General features: G+C 43.3%; 1 protein-coding gene across 5 annotated transcripts in view; it reads right to left on the bottom strand.

Annotated features, from left to right (window-relative positions):
* The window catches only part of slc38a4 (solute carrier family 38 member 4), a 125,417-nt gene that overhangs the window by 31,321 nt on the left and 76,813 nt on the right, over positions 1–17,283 (bottom strand). For all 5 annotated transcript variants that reach the window (XM_072268266.1, XM_072268267.1, XM_072268270.1 and 2 more), the window contains 4 exons: positions 16,988–17,061; positions 14,369–14,461; positions 8,221–8,302; positions 3,361–3,443 (listed from right to left, as the gene is read on the bottom strand). In XM_072268266.1, coding sequence (XP_072124367.1) covers positions 3,361–3,443; positions 8,221–8,302; positions 14,369–14,461; positions 16,988–17,061 — 332 coding nt within the window. The remainder of the gene's footprint in view (positions 1–3,360; positions 3,444–8,220; positions 8,303–14,368; positions 14,462–16,987; positions 17,062–17,283) is intronic.

Here is a 17,283-nt window from a genome sequence, read left to right as displayed (position 1 = left end):
GACCAGTCCAATTTATTGTCAATTCGTATCTCCAAGTATTTGTAATCCTCCACCATGTCCACAGTGACCCCCTGGATGGAAACAGGGGTTGCCTGTACCTTAGCTCTCCTCAGGTCTACCACCAGCTCCTTAGTCTTTTTCACATTAAGCTGCAGATAATTCTGCTCACACCATGTGACAAAGTTTCCTACCGTAGCCCTGTACTCAGCCTCATCTCCCTTGCTGATGCATCCAACTATGGCACAGTCATCAGAAAACTTCTGAAGATGACAAGACTCTGTGCAGTAGTTGAAGTCCGAGGTGTAAATGGTGAAGAGAAAGGGAGACAAGACAGTCCTCTGTGGAGCCCCAGTGGAACAGTCCCCTGTGGAACATCAGATCGATGTATGATGGTATCAAGGCCTTGGCCTAACACAGAGTAAGACAGCACCCCTGAAGTCATCCAGCAGTGAAATAATCGCTGATAAAAGCAAGCAGATGAAACACTGGGTAGAACACTACTCTGAGCCCTACTCGAGGGAAAATGTTGTTGTTAGCTCAGCCATTGACGCCATCGATTGTCTACCAGTCATGGATGAACTCGACTTCGAACCAACCATTAAGGACCTCAGCAAGGCAATTGACAGTCTGGTCCCAGGGAAAGCTCCTGGCAATGATGGGATTCCTCCAGACCTGATCAGATACTGCAATAGCTCACTCCTCCAACCTTTACACAAGGTCTTCTGTCAGTGCTGGAAGGAAGGAGCCGTACCACAGGATATGCGCGACTCCAAAATCATCACTTTGTACAAAAACAAGGGTGATAGGAGTGACTGCAACAACTACAGGGGTATCTCCCTCCTGAGTATTGTCGGCAAAGTCTTTGCTCATGTAACTCTGGCACGTCTACAAACTCTGGCATAACGAGTCTACCCAGAGTCCCAATGTGGTTTTCACGCAAGGAGGTCAACTGTCAACATGATTTTCTCCCCGTCAACTCCAGAAGTGCAGGGAACAACTGATGTGGCCTTCTACATATTGGCAAGACCCGACACAGGCTGGGAGACTCTTTCGCTGGACACCTACACTCTGGCCCAGAGAAAGCAGGATCTCCCAATGGCCACACATTTTAATTCCACGTCCCATTCTCATTCTGATATGTCTATACACGGCCCCCTCTACTGTCAAAGACGAAGCCACACTCAGTTTAGAGGAACAACACCTTATTTTCCCTCAGGGTAGCCTCCAACCTGATGGCATGAACATCGACTTCTCTAACTTCCGCTAATGCCCCACCTCCCCCTCGTACTGCATCACTTATTTATTTATTATTCATTTTTTTTGTCTTTCTCTCCTTTTTCTCCCTCTGTCCCTCTCACTATACTCCTTGTCCATCCTCTGGGCTTCCCCCCCTCCCCTTTTCTTTCTCCGTTGGCCTCCTGTCCCATGATCCTCTCATATCCCTTTTGCCGATCAACTGTCCAGCTCTTGGCTCCATCCCTCCCCCTCCTGTCTTCCCTTATCATTTCGGATCTCCCCCTTCTTCTCCCACTTTCAAGTCTCTTACTATCTATTCTTTCAGTTCGTCTTGACGAAGGGTCTCGGCCCGAAACGTCAACTGTACCTCTTCCTATAGATGCTGCCTGGCCTGCTGCATTCACCAGCAATTTTTATGTGTGTTGCTAGATACCCCTCTATATTACTTTCATCGACTTGACCAAGGCTTTCTACCTTGTCAGCAGGGATGGGTTCTTCCAGATTCTTCTCAAGATCAGTTGCCCCCAAAACTCCAAAGTATCATCAAGTCATTCCATGATGACATGAGAACTACTGTTCAGTACGATGGCAGCTCATCAGAACCCTTTGCTACTGGTAGTGTTGTCAAACAAGGATGCGTGTTGCCCCAACATTATGCGGCATCTTCTTCTCTCTGCTATTGAAGCACGCGTTTGGGATGTTGACAGAAGGTATCTACATACACACCAGGTCTTATGGGCAGCTGTTCAACCCTGCGCGCCTGAGAGCAAGAACAAAGGTGTGAAAGATCTTAATACGTGACATGCTCTTTGCCAATGATACTATTAACTCGCACACCAAACAGCAAATACAAACTCTCATGGGCCACTTCTCAAAGGCATGCAAGAACTTCAGGCTTACCATCAGCCTGAAGAAAACACATGTCCTTGCCCAGAATGTAGTGGAGACACAAGTCATTACCATCGACAATTACGCTCTAGCAGTGGTCTACGAGTTCACATACTTGGGTTGACCATTAGTGACACTCTCTCCCTCGATGCTGAAATCAATAGGCGTATTGGCAAAGCAGCATCGATCCTTGTTCAACTCTCCTCGCGGGTCTGGGAGAATCCAAAACTCGCTACAAAGACCAAGGCTGCTGTGCACAATGCATGTGTTATCACCACCCTCCTGTATGGTCGCGAGACTTGGACTCCAAGCAGGAGAGGGAACTCAATAGTTTTCACCTGCGCAGCCTTCGCCGCATCCTTGGCATCACCTGGAGAGACAAAGTCCCAAACTTGGAGGTCCTCTCCCGCACTGGCCTTCCCACAATATTCACGCTTTTAAAACAACGCAGACTGTGCTGGCTGGGCCATGTCCATCGTATGAAGGATGGTAGACTGCCAAACGACATGCCCTACGGAGAACTAGCAACAGGCAAGAGGAACGTTGGTAGACCCCAGCTTCGCTTCAAGGACCTCTGCAAGTGCCTTAAAAATCATCAGAGTGCTGGGAGGATATAGCAGATGACCACAACAACTTCAGCAACACCTAGAGCAAGGTGAAAGAGTGACCTTGAGTCAGTTTGAGGAGTGGAAAGCTAAATGGAGAGCACAGCGGGCAATAATTCCGCGAAGCTCTACACATGCAGCAACTGTGGCAGAGCCTGCCATTCCAGGATTGGCCTCAATAGCCACAGCTGACGCTGCTCGACAAACCAGTGACTACCAGAGACGCAGTACCCAGGGTCAACCATGACCAACGGAGGATACACACACTATCCTTTTGCTCTTCACATACTTGTAGAATGCCTTGGGGTTTTCCTTAATCTTGTCCACCAAGGCCTTCTCATGGCCCCTTCTGGCTCTCCTAATTTCATTCTTAAGCTCTTTCCTGCTAGTCTTATAACCTTCTAGATGCCTATCATTACCTAGTTTTTTGAACCTTTTGTAAGCTCTTCTTTTCTTCTTGACTAGATTTACAATAGCCTTTGTACACCACTGTCTCATTGGAACATACCTACTCAGAACCCCACGCAAATATCTCCTGAATATTTGCCACATTTCTTCCATACGTTTCCCTGAGAACGCTTGTTTCCAACTTATGCTTCCAAGTTCACTTAAGTTTAAAATTAAAGCTTACCTAAATTTTTTAAAAACGTCAGAGGTAGGATGATGCACAGCGACACAATCACAACAAGGTAATTGCCATTTGTATACCATTGTCTGTAAGAGATGTCATTGTTTCATTAGAGACTTCTTGCATTTTCATTCAGCAAATCCTTTTCAGTTACATTTTTCAGCCATAGCTCTGAGACATACAAGTGTTACATCTCCCTGGATCCGTGTGACAACAAAATCCCCGGAAATTATCAAATATTCATTTGCAAGTTCTTTCAATTTTGTCATTGGTCAGGGAAAGGAAGTGAAACAGGTAGACAAACGCAGATGTCAGGAGCACAGGGGCGCCACCCTCCGCAGGGGCAGGCAGGGACACCGGTGACTCGGCCTTTACAGAAATCCCACGGGTCTGAACTTGTTTCAATTGAACTGAGTTTCTCCAGGAAGTAGAGAAACCAAGCAAAAATAGACAGAGTAGTGACAGGAATGAAACAATTCTCTGCACAAGGAACAAGTGCAGAAGAACTCTCGTGCTAGAATTTGGGATTTTGCTGAAGTTTAATTTGAAGTGCTGTGGAATGATGTCAGTGTTGTACACATAAGCACCTACGACATTGACAGGACAAATAGTTCAGAATTCAGAAAGGAAGTGGAAGCTGAATCATTAAATGACTCATGCAAATTGAAAGGCTTGATCACTGGATCATTAAATGACTCATGCAAATTGTTATCGGCCAAGTTAGACTCGAGGAATGTCTCAAGACTAATGTAGTAGAAACGGTTGAGGAAGTTTGGTATGTGCCCTTTCTACAGGGGCACAGTTGAGAGCATCCTGACTGGCTGCATCACTGCCTGAAATGGGAACTGTACCTCCCTTAATCGCAGGACTCTGCAAAAAGTAGTGCGGACAGCCCAGCGCATCTGTAGATATGCACTTCCCACTATTCAGGACATTTACAAAGACAGGTGACCAGCGGGGGGGGGGGGGGGGGGTCCAGAGAGGCATTAGAGTGAATAAAAAGAGCACAGCACATTTTTTTCCCCTCCTTTGGAAGGGGAGAAAGATATTCTGTTTTTAAAAAAAGGTAGAAAATGGATGGAATTCTTGGGTTCATAAACAGTGAGTACCAGGAAATATTGATGATTCGAGTGCACAAAAGATAAATAGATGATGTAGATTAAACCAGAGTCCCCAAACTTTTTTGCACTGCGGACCAGTTTAACATTGACAATATTCTTGCGGACTGGTCAGCCGACCGGGGGGAGGAAACACACTTTCTCACTGTGTTTACCCCGAAAGACTACCATGACCATGAAGCCTTGCGCAGGCACCTGTGTGTGCATGCCTTTTCAGCCCGCCGTCATTTGCAAGCTCGAGGAGCTCATCTTCTTCCCGTGCTGACATGGATGACGTGTGTGTAATGACCTCGCGTGCATTCAAATTCAACAGTGGATGTGACAGGGAATGAGGAAAGATGCAGCTGACTCATATCGGTTCATATCGCCAAATCACATCGTTTCCTTGCACATGCTTTGGTGGTTGGGGGCCACTGGATTAAACAAACTAAGCAGTATTTTGAAGCAACTTAAATTGCTGAAAAGCAATGCCAATGTTGAGTGCGGTGGGTGGAAAAAATATACAGTTCGCTTACAAGTTTAACTGTTCCAACCAAACCTGCTGGAATGAGTTTTGTTGATATTGTGAACGTAATGCAGAATCATTTAGAACCAACAGAGAATTTTGGCCAGAAGTAATAAATTGACTGCACAGGAAAGAGATAAAAATAAAAAGTCAAGCTGCAGTTTCAAAAAGAACACTAATTTGCATTCTGTTGATGAAAAATCTGATAATTATGAGAGTGACATCGGACTAGATAGACGAGATTTACCGGCTTGTCAATTTCAGTCATTCCACAAAATGAGTGAACGGCATTTCAGAGATACTGAAATGAAGCCTACAGGTATCCAAATAAGAACTTTTACTTCTGTGGCAATGACATCCATAACAGTGAAATACAACAACCAACAAACCACATTGGGCTTGTATGCGGTAAAAACAGGAGGGCCAGCATTGTGGGTCTGTATTTGGCTGAGACAACTGCAGCTTGATTGGAGATCTATCCACTATTTGCACGCCACAGCAGCTACAAAAGTCAATTGAACTCAAATGAAGAAAGGTACTGGATGATGCCACAGCAGTGTTCAAGAATGACGCTGGAAAACTGGAACATACAAAGTGTAAAATAGTGCTAAATGAAAATGCTACACCCCAGGTTTTACAAAACCAGTTCAGTTCCTTATAACATCCATGGTAAAGTAACCAGTAAACTAGTTTGCAAGGAGGATGAAGGAATTCTTTCCAAGGTTGAATCAGAATCAGGTTTATTATCACCAGTATGTGACGTTAAATTTGTTAACTTAGCAGCAACAGTTCAGTGCAATACCTAATGGAGAGAAAAAAAAATTAAAAATGATAATAATACATAAACAAGTACAATGCACAACGTTAATGGTCCCAGCAGCCAAGAAGAATGGGTCTCTTAGGATCTGTGGTGACTTTAATGTCACCACCAACCCAGTACTGGAAGTAGATCAATATCCTCTGCCCAGGATAGAAGATATCTTTGCTTAAATGTTTCCCTCCAGAAAGGTTTGCAAAGTGGACTTAGCTAAGGCCTACCTACAGAGGGAGATGGAAGAAGGGTCCAAAGTGTTTCTCACCATAAGCACTATAATAAGTTTATTTTTGGAGTGTCTTCTCCTGCATTCTGGCAGAAAGCTTTAGATCAGGTATTGCAAGGGGAGGATGACAAGGAACATCTCCGAAATCTCAAGGCAAACTATTAGATGATTATGGGCTCAGCATGTTGCAACGTGTGAATTCTTGAAATCAGCATCATTTATTGACACACAACCATTGCACAAGTGGGCTGAGAAAATTCAAGCAGTGGTGGATACCCCAAAGCCAAAGAACATGTCACAGTTCTGGTCCTTTTGAAGCTCTGTTAATTACTGTAACAGGTTCCTACAAAACCTGGTTACTGTGCCCCACCCTTTGAACTCACTGCTACAGATCAGGAAGAAATGGCAATGGGCAAAGCAGCATCAGGTGATTTTCAAAAGACAAAGGAAATGGTGACATCAGACACTGTACTCGCACATTATGATCCAGTTTGTCTGTGATGCCTCTCCTTATGGTACAGGTGCAGTCATGTCACGTTATGAGCAATGGAAGTGAACGCCCCATAGCCTTTGCATTGCATGCAGAGAAAAATTCCACTCAGATTGACGGAGGCCTTGCATCTGGTTTGGGGTGTAAAACGTTTCAACCAGCACTGGTATGGAAGAGAGTTTACCCTCATCAACCACTGGTGTCTATTTTCAATGCTCAGGAGTGTGTTCTACTCACAGCAGCAGCACAATTCAGAGTTAGGCTCTGCTTCTTGGAGGACATAATTACAAGATTGAATCCAATAGGGTAACTAACCATGGAAATGCTAACGGATTATCCAGTTTACCCTTGGAAAAGGAAATACCAGAAAAATTTACAAAAGTGGACACTCTCCTTGACATATTCTCCCTAATGCAAATGGAAAGTTTCCTTTTATAGTAGGGATAAAAGAAACCAGAAAAGACCCCACGCTGTCTCAGGTCTAAATGACCGCTCAAAATAGCTGGAATGTGCAGCAGAAATCCCAGCTCCCCCATTCTTACCAGTGCTGGGAGGAACTTGCCCTTGACAGGGGTTGCCTTATTTGCGAGTTGCTGTACTACACAAGCTGAGCTACATGCCGGTCACTGTTAGAGATGCTAACATGTGCAGAAGATGCCAAGACAGGATTTTACTGGACTGTTCAAAGGGCACAACAGTTGTGGTTGCAGTTACAAAGTGGCCAGAAGTGCTCCCAATAGTCTCCACTACAGCCTCACACACTGCGGATGTGTTGAGAAGCCTCTTCTCAAGTACAGGTGTTCCAGAACACTTAGTCAGGAACAATGGAGCGCAGTTTGTTGCAGAACAGATTACATCTTTAGGCCTGAATGGGACAATTTAAAGTATATTGTGCTGTGGATGTCTATATGGTAGTTGTATTACAGAACAAATGTAGGTATAGTGGCGATGCATTCTTTGTTGCGTTGGAGTTTATAATTAAGCAGGGAGGAATGTAGTGTATTTAATATTTCAGTTATACTTGATTAGTAGTGAAAATAAATGGTTTTATTAAGCATTTTGTTTACAAACATTGTACATAATTGCATATGTCATTACACCACTACGCCATACGTGCGTGCCTCACTAAAATAAGTAGGCACATTTCCCAGTTCCATTTTTTTCCCCCAATTACTTTCTAGAGTTGCAAAACATAACAGAAGTGACATGTGCTGTGGATAAAGAGGAAATTGGTGCTCATAGTTCATTTCTAGAAAGCATTGGATAATTTGTTGCATCAAAAGTTTTGCCAAAAAATACTTGGGTGTAATAGGTAATGTGTTAGTACTGAAAGAAGATTGCCTGGCCAACACAGGAAACAGGTTGTGTATAACTAGTAGTATGAGGGAGTGGACTGTTCGCCACAGAAACAGATGCTGGGGTCTCAACATCTTACAATTTGTAAAAATGGCTTGAATTAAGGTGTTGAAAATACAGTATATAGAGAGGTTAACTGAATGGGCAAAGATCTGGCAAGTCTGAGAAAATGTTAACAACTGTTCGGCCAGGCTTGAGAGGCTGTGGTTTATTCCTAACCGATACGCGAGATTATAAATGCTTCTCACATCTAGTGGTTGAATGTGGGCCAAATACAAAATTCATTGTGATATATGGTACTGTATTTCAAAAAACTGACAAAAAACATGTTAATTTGAAAGCCAAGATACATACCCACTGAACTCTTCAATTCCCATAATTGCCCGAATAACTTCTGGCAGTTCATATTTCACAATGAACAAATAACTTGACATAGCTGCAATAGGAAGTGTTTTATTAGTATACATTTAATTCAATTTCAGCAAAAAATTACCATTAGCTAAGGAATTTGCAAATTGCAGGATACATTTTCTATATTTTACAGGCTGGTATCTGTTCCTAATATATTCTGATATTTTGTGTGAACTTCATTGTGCAACATTCTCCTTCTGAATGTGGTTAGAGGCTGGGGGTTGGGGTTGATCTGCTAAGGCTCAGCTGCATCATAGCGCTGTTCAAAAAAAAAAAAAAAAAAAAAAAAAAAAAAAAATCGCTGTTAGATGACTGCGTTACAGAACTGGTGCTGCAGCTCGATGACCTTCGCCTGGTCAGGGAGAGTGAGGAGGTGATAGAGAGGAGTTGCAGGCAGGTGGTCACGCCGGGGCCACGGGAGGCAGACAAGTGGGTCATGGTTAGGAGGGGCAAGGGGAAAAGTCAGGTAATAGGGAGTACCCCGGTGGCTGTGCCCCTTAACAACAGGTACTCCTGTTTGAGTACTGTTGGGGGGGACAGCTTACCCGGGGGAAGCGACAGTGGCCGTGCCTCTGGCACAGAGTCTGGCCCTGTAGCTCAGAAGGGTAGGGCAAGGAAGAGGAGGGCAGTTGTGATAGGGGACTCGATAGTAAGGGGGTCAGATAGGCGATTCTGTGGACGCAGTCCAGAGACCCGGATGGTAGTTTGCCTCCCTGGTGCCAGGGTCCGGGATATTTCTGATCGTGTCCAAGATATCCTGAAGTGGGAGGGTGAGGAGCCAGAGGTCGTGGTACATATAGGTACCAATGACATAGGTAGGAAAAGGGATGAGGTCCTGAAAGGAGAATATAGGGAGCTAGGAAGGGAGTTGAGAAAAAGGACCGCAAAGGTAGTAATCTCGGGATTACTGCCTGTGCCACGCGACAGTGAGAGTAGGAATGCGATGAGGTGGAGGATAAATGCGTGGCTGAGGGATTGGAGCAGGGGGCAGGGATTCAAGTTTTTGGATCATTGGGACCTCTTTTGGCGCAGGCGTGACATGTACGAAAAGGACGGGTTACACTTGAATCCCAGGGGGACCAATATCCTGGCAGGGAGATTAGCGGGGGCTACTGAGGTGACTTTAAACTAGAATGGTTGGGGGGTGGGAATCAAATTAAAGAGGCTAGGCGTGAGGAGGTTAGTTCACAACAGGGGGATGGGAACCAGTGCAGAGAGACAGAGGGGTGTAAAGTGAGGGGAGAAGCAAAAAGTACTAAGGAGAAAAGTAAAAGTGGCAGGCCGACAAATCCAGGGCAAGCATTAAAAAGGGCCACTTTTCGGCATAATTGTATAAGGGCTAAGAGAGTTGTAAAAGAGCGCCTGAAGGCTTTGTGTGTCAATGCAAGGAGCATTTGTAATAAGGTGGATGAATTGAAAGTGCAGATTGTTATTAATGATTATGATATAGTTGGGATCACAAAGACATGGCTCCAGGGTGACCAGGGATGGGAGCTCAACGTTCAGGGATATTCAATATTCAGGAGGGATAGACATGAAGGAAGGGGAGGTGGGGTGGCGTTGCTGGTTAAAGAAGAGATTAACGCAATAGAAAGGAAGGACATAAGTCGGGTAGATGTGGAATCGATATGGGTAGAGCTGCGTAACACTAAGGAGCAGAAGACGCTGGTGGGAGTTGTGTACAGGCCACCTAACAGTAGTAGTGAGGTCGGAGATGGTATTAAACAGGAAATTAGAAATGTGTGCAATAAAGGAACAGCAGTTATAATGGGTGACTTCAACCTACATGTAGATTGGGTGAACCAAATTGGTAAAGGTGCTGAGGAAGAGGATTTCTTGGAATGTATGCGGGATGGTTTTTTGAACCAACATGTCGAGGAACCAACTAGAGAGCAGGCTATTCTGGACTGGGTTTTGAGCAATGAGGAAGGGTTAATTAGCAATCTTGTCGTGAGAGGCCCCTTGGGTAAGAGTGACCATAATATGGTGGAATTCTTCATTAAGATGGAGAGTGACAGAGTTAATTCAGAAACAAAGATTCTGAACTTAAAGAGGGGTAACTTTGAAGGTATGAGACGTGAATTAGCTAAGATAGACTGGCAAGTGACACTTAAAGGATTGACGGTGGATATGCAATGGCAAGCATTTAAAGGTTGCATGGATGAACTACAACAATTGTTCATCCCAGTTTGGCAAAAGAATAAATCAAGGAAGGTAGTGCACCCGTGGCTGACAAGAGAAATTAGGGATAGTATCAATTCCAAAGAAGAAGCATACAAATTAGCCAGAGAAAGTGGCTCACCTGAGGACTGGGAGAAATTCAGAGTTCAGCAGAGGAGGACAAAGGGCTTAATTAGGGAGGGGAAAAAAGATTATGAAAGAAAACTGGCAGGGAACATAAAAACAGACTGTAAAAGCTTTTACAGATATGTAAAAAGGAAAAGACTGGTAAAGACAAATGTAGGTCTCCTGCAGACAGAAACAGGTGAATTGATTAAGGGGAGCAAGGACATGGCAGACCAATTGAATAATTACTTTGCTTCTGTCTTCACTAAGGAGGACATAAATAATCTTCCAGAAATAGTAGGGGACAGAGGGTCCAGTGAGATGGAGGAACTGAGCGAAATACATGTTAGTGGGGAAGTGGTGTTAGGTAAATTGAAGGGATTGAAGGCAGATAAATCCCCAGGGCCAGATGGTCTGCATCCCAGGGTGCTTAAGGAAGTAGCCCAAGAAATAGTGGATGCATTAGTGATAATTTTTCAAAACTCGTTAGATTCTGGACTAGTTCCTGAGGATTGGAGGGTGGCTAATGTAACTCCACTTTTTAAAAAAGGAGGGAGAGAGAAACCGGGGAATTATAGACCGGTTAGCCTAACGTCGGTGGTGGGGAAACTGCTGGAGTCAGTTATCAAGGATGTGATAACAGCACATTTGGAAAGCGGTGAAATGATCGGACAAAGTCAGCATGGATTTGTGAAAGGAAAATCATGTCTGACGAATCTCATAGAATTTTTTGAGGATGTAACTAGTAGAGTGGATAGGGGAGAACCAGTGGATGTGGTATATTTGGATTTTCAAAAGGCTTTTGACAAGGTCCCACACAGGAGATTAGTGTGCAAACTTAAAGCACACGGTATTGGGGGTAAGGTATTGGTGTGGGTGGAGAGTTGGTTAGCAGACAGGAAGCAAAGAGTGGGAATAAACGGGACCTTTTCAGAATGGCAGGCGGTGACTAGTGGGGTACCGCAAGGCTCAGTGCTGGGACCCCAGTTGTTTACAATATATATTAATGACTTGGATGAGGGAATTAAATGCAGCATCTCCAAGTTTGCGGATGACACGAAGCTGGGCGGCAGTGTTAGTTGTGAGGAGGATGCTAAGAGGATGCAGGGTGACTTGGATAGGTTGGGTGAGTGGGCAAATTCATGGCAGATGCAATTTAATGTGGATAAATGTGAAATTATCCACTTTGGTGGCAAAAATAGGAAAACAGATTATTATCTGAATGATGGCCGATTAGGAAAAGGGGAGGTGCAACGAGACCTGGGTGTCATTATACACCAGTCATTGAAAGTGGGCATGCAGGTCCAGCAGGTGGTGAAAAAGGCGAATGGTATGCTGGCATTTATAGTGAGAGGATTCGAGTACAGGAGCAGGGAGGTACTACTGCAGTTGTACAAGGCCTTCGTGAGACCACACCTGGAGTATTGTGTGCAGTTTTGGTCCCCTAATCTGAGGAAAGACATCCTTGCCATAGAGGGAGTTCAAAGAAGGTTCACCAGATTGATTCCTGGGATGGCAGGACTTTCATATGAAGAAAGACTGGATGAACTGGACTTGTACTCGTTGGAATTTAGAAGATTGAGGGGGGATCTGATTGAAACGTATAAGATCCTAAAGGGATTGGACAGGCTAGATGCAGGAAGATTGTTCCCGATGTTGGGGAAGTCCAGAATGAGGGGCCACAGTTTGAGGATAGAGGGGAAGCCTTTTAGGACCGAGATTAGGAAAAACTTCTTCACACAGAGAGTGGTGAATCTGTGGAATTCTCTGCCACAGGAAACAGTTGAGGCCAGTTCATTGGCTATATTTAAGAGGGAGTTAGATATGGCCCTTGTGGCTACGGGGGTCAGGGGGTATGGAGGGAAGGCTGGGGCGGGGTTCTGAGTTGGATGATCAGCCATGATCATAATAAATGGCGGTACAGGCTCGAAGGGCCGAATGGCCTACTCCTGCACCTATTTTCTATGTTTCTATGATAATGGAATGTCAAGTCATCTGAAATGATACAATATATTTTTCATTTTCTAGAGTACATCTTGGTGGTATTAGTTTTTCTGGGTTGCGTAAAATGAGAATGAAGTAGAAAAGAACACCCACAGAGAAGGAAACTTGCAAAATGGTCCATATATTTAATTAAATAAATTAGACGTATTACTTTGTTAATGTACAAAGCAAGAATTGAAATTGCTCGTTCCAGTGTCGCATAGGAATTTAAACAATAAGAAGCATTACTGCTTCAGTGTTTACAGATAACCTTCAGAACATTCCTAAAAATCTCACACAAACTTCTGTTCATCACTGGCAGGAATACAATTTGCAATGATTTATGATATGTATAAAATATATTACCAACACCAAGATAACATTTTGATGTAGAAATTAAACTGCATGATTAAGACAAATGGAATAAACAGACTTGTGTTAGCCATATTTGAAAACTTGAAATCTGTGTCTAGTGAAAGGAATTGTTTTTATGTTTATGTACAACACAGTAACAAGGTACCTGTCCTGTAAAGTTTGTACAGCTGCTTTCAAAAATGTTCCAGTTTTCCATTCTTTATCTACAGCCCTCTGCATTTAGCTATCTAACATTTCCATTGAGAAGTACTGCTGAATCTGTATTCCTCACCTGTCAGGCACTGCATGCTAAACATTAACTTTTCCATACATTACTGCTTCCCCTCATATTGAGCTGTGCTCTCTGGTTACTGACCTTTCCGTTTCTTAAAACTATGGAATCAAACAGCTCTCTGAAATCTCCTGACTCTCAGCTGCTACAAGAAGAGGAATCCCAGTTTATCAAGAGCAGGAGTTTCTAACCTTTTTTATGCCATGGAGCCTTACCTTCAACCAAGGGTCCATGGACCCCAGGTTGTGAACCCCTAATCTAGAATATCTACATTATAACCTCTTCCAATAATTAACAGAATAACCAATCTGTTAAATCTCCACTCTATAATTGTAAAACCTTCATACCCCTCTCAAAATGCTGAGCCAAGTATTGGACATGATATACCAGATGGAGTGTTACTCTCTTGCCATCTTCACTGTTTACCAGACCATGTCTTGTATTGTATCAGAGTCCCAATGAAGGGTCCCAGCACAAAGCATGACTATTTATCCTTTTCTATCGATGCAGCCTGACCTGCTGGGTTTCTCCAACATTGTTCTGGATTTCCAGCATCTGAAACATCTCGTGCATTGTATTATCTGAATATTTTTTTAAAACTAATTTTGCATCTCCAAATTTAAACCCAAGCAATGATTCTAAGAATCCTGGGAATCTGATCTTTCCCCAGTTTGAACAATTTTCATTCTCTTAGCTTCTATCCATGTCAATTTTACATTCATGCCGCCACTGCCCATTTCATCCTTATCGGCTTCTTTTCTATGAACAAGCTAAAAAGCCATTTAACACTTCATGCATCATTTCAGCTATAAGACCATATCCACTCCTTTTCAAATTTTTGTAAAAGAATGTTAATAATCAAGTCAGTCCAACACAATTTGTCCCAGCTATGCGTTGGGCCATCCATGTGATTTGTCCTAACTCTGTATTGGTTCTTAATTAAGTTTTTCCTTAAGTGCCGATAAATTTTATCCTAGCTTATTGCAAATAAAAGCTTTCTCTGCAACTAATATTAAACCCCAAGATAATTTTTTCCATCCAGTGTCATACAACCCAAAGTCTAAGAGTTAGTTGTCAGATTAACAAAACAAAAACAAATAGATTTACAGTTTATCATGAATCAATATGATAAAAATAATTAAAAATTGAACCTAGAGTTTTCATAAGTGTCAATACCTCCGATATTTTGCAATGCAATAGAGCTGAAAGCTGCAATTTTCCCGGGCCACCCAAATGCTCGCTCTCCTAATTTCTCGTAAATTAAAGAGCCTGATTTAAAAAAAAACACTTGTTAAACAAAGTAGTAACTGCACAGTTTTTTTTTAATAGAGTTGAGATCTGACAGAGTCATTGAGTCATAGAAACACTACAGCACAGAAACACAGCCTTCAGCCTATCTAGTTTGGGTCAAACCATTAATCTGCCTAGCCGCATCAACCTGCACCCAGATCGTAGCCCTCCATACCCGTCATCTATGTACCCACCTCAATTGCTCTTAAATGTTGAAATCAACCCCACATCCACCATTTACACTGGCAGCTCATTCCACACACTCATCACCCTCTGAGTAAAGAAGCTCCCCCCTCATGTTCCCATTAAAAACATTTCACCTTTCATCCTTAACCCATGACCTCCATATCTGTAATTCCTCACTTTTGTATACCTCCATCAAAGCTCCCCTCAATTTCTACGTTCTAGGGAATGAAGTCCGAACCTATTCGACCTTTCCCTGTACCTCAGGTCAAGTCCCTGCAACATCCTTTTCTCTGCATTCTTTCAATATTATCGATATCTTTCCCGTAGGTAGGTGACCAGACTGGGACAACACACCCCATTAGGCCTCACCAGCTTCTTATACAAGTTCAAAATAACATCCCAACTCCTGTACTCGATAGGTTGAATTATGAAAGCCAATGAGCCAAAAGCTTTCTTTACGCCCGTCTACCTGCGACACCACTTTATGGATCTGTATTCCCAGATCCCTTTGTTCTACCACACTCCTCAGTGTCCTACTGCTCACTGTGTAAGACCTACCTTGGTTTGTTCTCCCAAAGTGCAACACCTCCCACTTATCTGTATTAAATTCCATCTGCCATTTTTCCATCGTGTCTGCTCCACCATTTCATCATGGCTGATCCATTTCCCTTTCACCCCTATTTTTTCCTGCCTTCTCCCCATAACCTTTCACACCCTGACTAATCAAGAACATATCAACCTCCGCCTTAAATACATCCAATGACCAGGCCTCTACAGCCACTTGTGGCAATGAATTCCATAGATTCATCACCCTCTGGCTGAAGAAATTTCTCCTCAACTTTTTTCTAAATGGGCATCCTTCTATTCTGAGGCTGTGTCCTCTGGTCTTAGACTCACCTACCATAGGAAACAACCTCTCCACCTCCACTCTATCAAGACCTTTCAACACTCAATAAGTTTCAAATATTTCCCCTCCCCCGAGTCTTCTAAATGCCAGTGAGTAATGGCCCAGAGCCAATCATTCCTCATACAATAAACCTTTAATTTCCAATCCATCCTTCTTTACAGTCTTGGAGTCCCAATCAATATGTGGAAAGTTAAAAACACCTACTATCACAACCTATGTTTCTCTCTACAAATTTGTTCTTCTAAATCTAGCGGACTCTTGGCAGGTCCAAAATATAGCTCCATTAACACAGGTAGAACTGGGGAATAAGAAAGGTATGACCATAAAGCCCCACTAGACAAGCTCTCCAATCTGTCCTGACTGAGCACTGCAGTGACATATCCCTGACTAATAATGCCACTTGTCCTCCTTTAATCCCTCCCACCCTATCACATCTAAAACAATGGACCCTAGAACATTAGTCCCACCTTTTGATTCCTGACCTTGTTAACAACATCCTTCTCCACATCCAGTCCAATATCTGTTCTGAAGCTCTGGTCCCCATTTCCCTGCGAGTCTAATTTAAACCATCCCTCCCCTACTCTGTGCAATGCTAGCAAACCTTCCTGCTGGGAAAACTACTACTTGGATAGTAGTTTAAAACAGGGAATGCTTGAGTCATTTTCTCAGTTATGCTCTTTGCCAAAGAATCTGTCATTCATTACGCTGGAAAATTAATCTGGGGATAACACTGGTGTGTCATGCAAATCACCATTTGCAGGTCATTGCCAGGTTCCCGACGTCACACAATTCGAAGTCCAAATACAGCTGTGAACCAAGTTCATAGAAGGGAGAGAAATCTGCAGCTCCTATCCGATCCATCTGGCCCCACAGCGTTCCAACCCCTCGATCACATGAATGGTCTGTGTATAGGTTGGCCCTTTGTAAGCTAGGAAGGAATTGTACTGGCCTCACCCATGCTGAATTTACACATCCATAGTTTAGCTCATTTTGCTAAATGACATCTGCAACATCTGTATAAAGCTACCTACATACCCCATTCCCTACCGTTTACCCTTCCATTTCTCCTCACCTGCCTGTCACTTCCTTCGGGTTCACCTCCTCTTTTCCTTTCTTTCATGGGTCCACCGTCCTCTCCTATCAGATTCCTTTTTCTTCAGCCCTTCACCTCTTCCATCTATCCTCTCTCTGCTTTTTACTTCATACCCCCAACACCCACACCTCCCCCCTCACCTGGTTTTTCCCATCACCTACCAGCTTTTACTCCTCCCCTCCCCTATACCACCTTATTCTGGCCTCTGCCCCCTTCTTTGCCAGTTCTAATGAAGGTCTCAGCCCAAAATATTGACTACTTATTCCTCTCCGTAGAGGCTGCCTGACTTCCTCCAGTATTTTGTGTGTTACTCACATACCTCCTTCTTTTGCAGTTTTTAGTAAGAGATGAACTGAATACATGGACAATATTGCCATTGTAAGTAACAGGATCCTGGAAAACAAAAGATGATTTACATAAAAAGGTGGACATAACTATGTTTCTCCAAGTATTGATAGCATCTCTCTCAAGGACTCAACAACTCTCATTCTCAATATTTATAACATATTACTGTTTTTACTTTTTAGTATTTTTACATTTTGTTGTCTTTTGCACACTGGTTGTTTGTCAGTTTGTATGTAGTTTATCATTGAACCCATTGTGTTTTTTTTAAAT

Source organism: Mobula birostris, chromosome 9 (genome assembly GCF_030028105.1).
Source record: "Mobula birostris isolate sMobBir1 chromosome 9, sMobBir1.hap1, whole genome shotgun sequence".
NCBI lineage: Eukaryota > Metazoa > Chordata > Chondrichthyes > Myliobatiformes > Myliobatidae > Mobula > Mobula birostris.
This window is presented reverse-complemented; position numbering and strand designations above follow the sequence as displayed.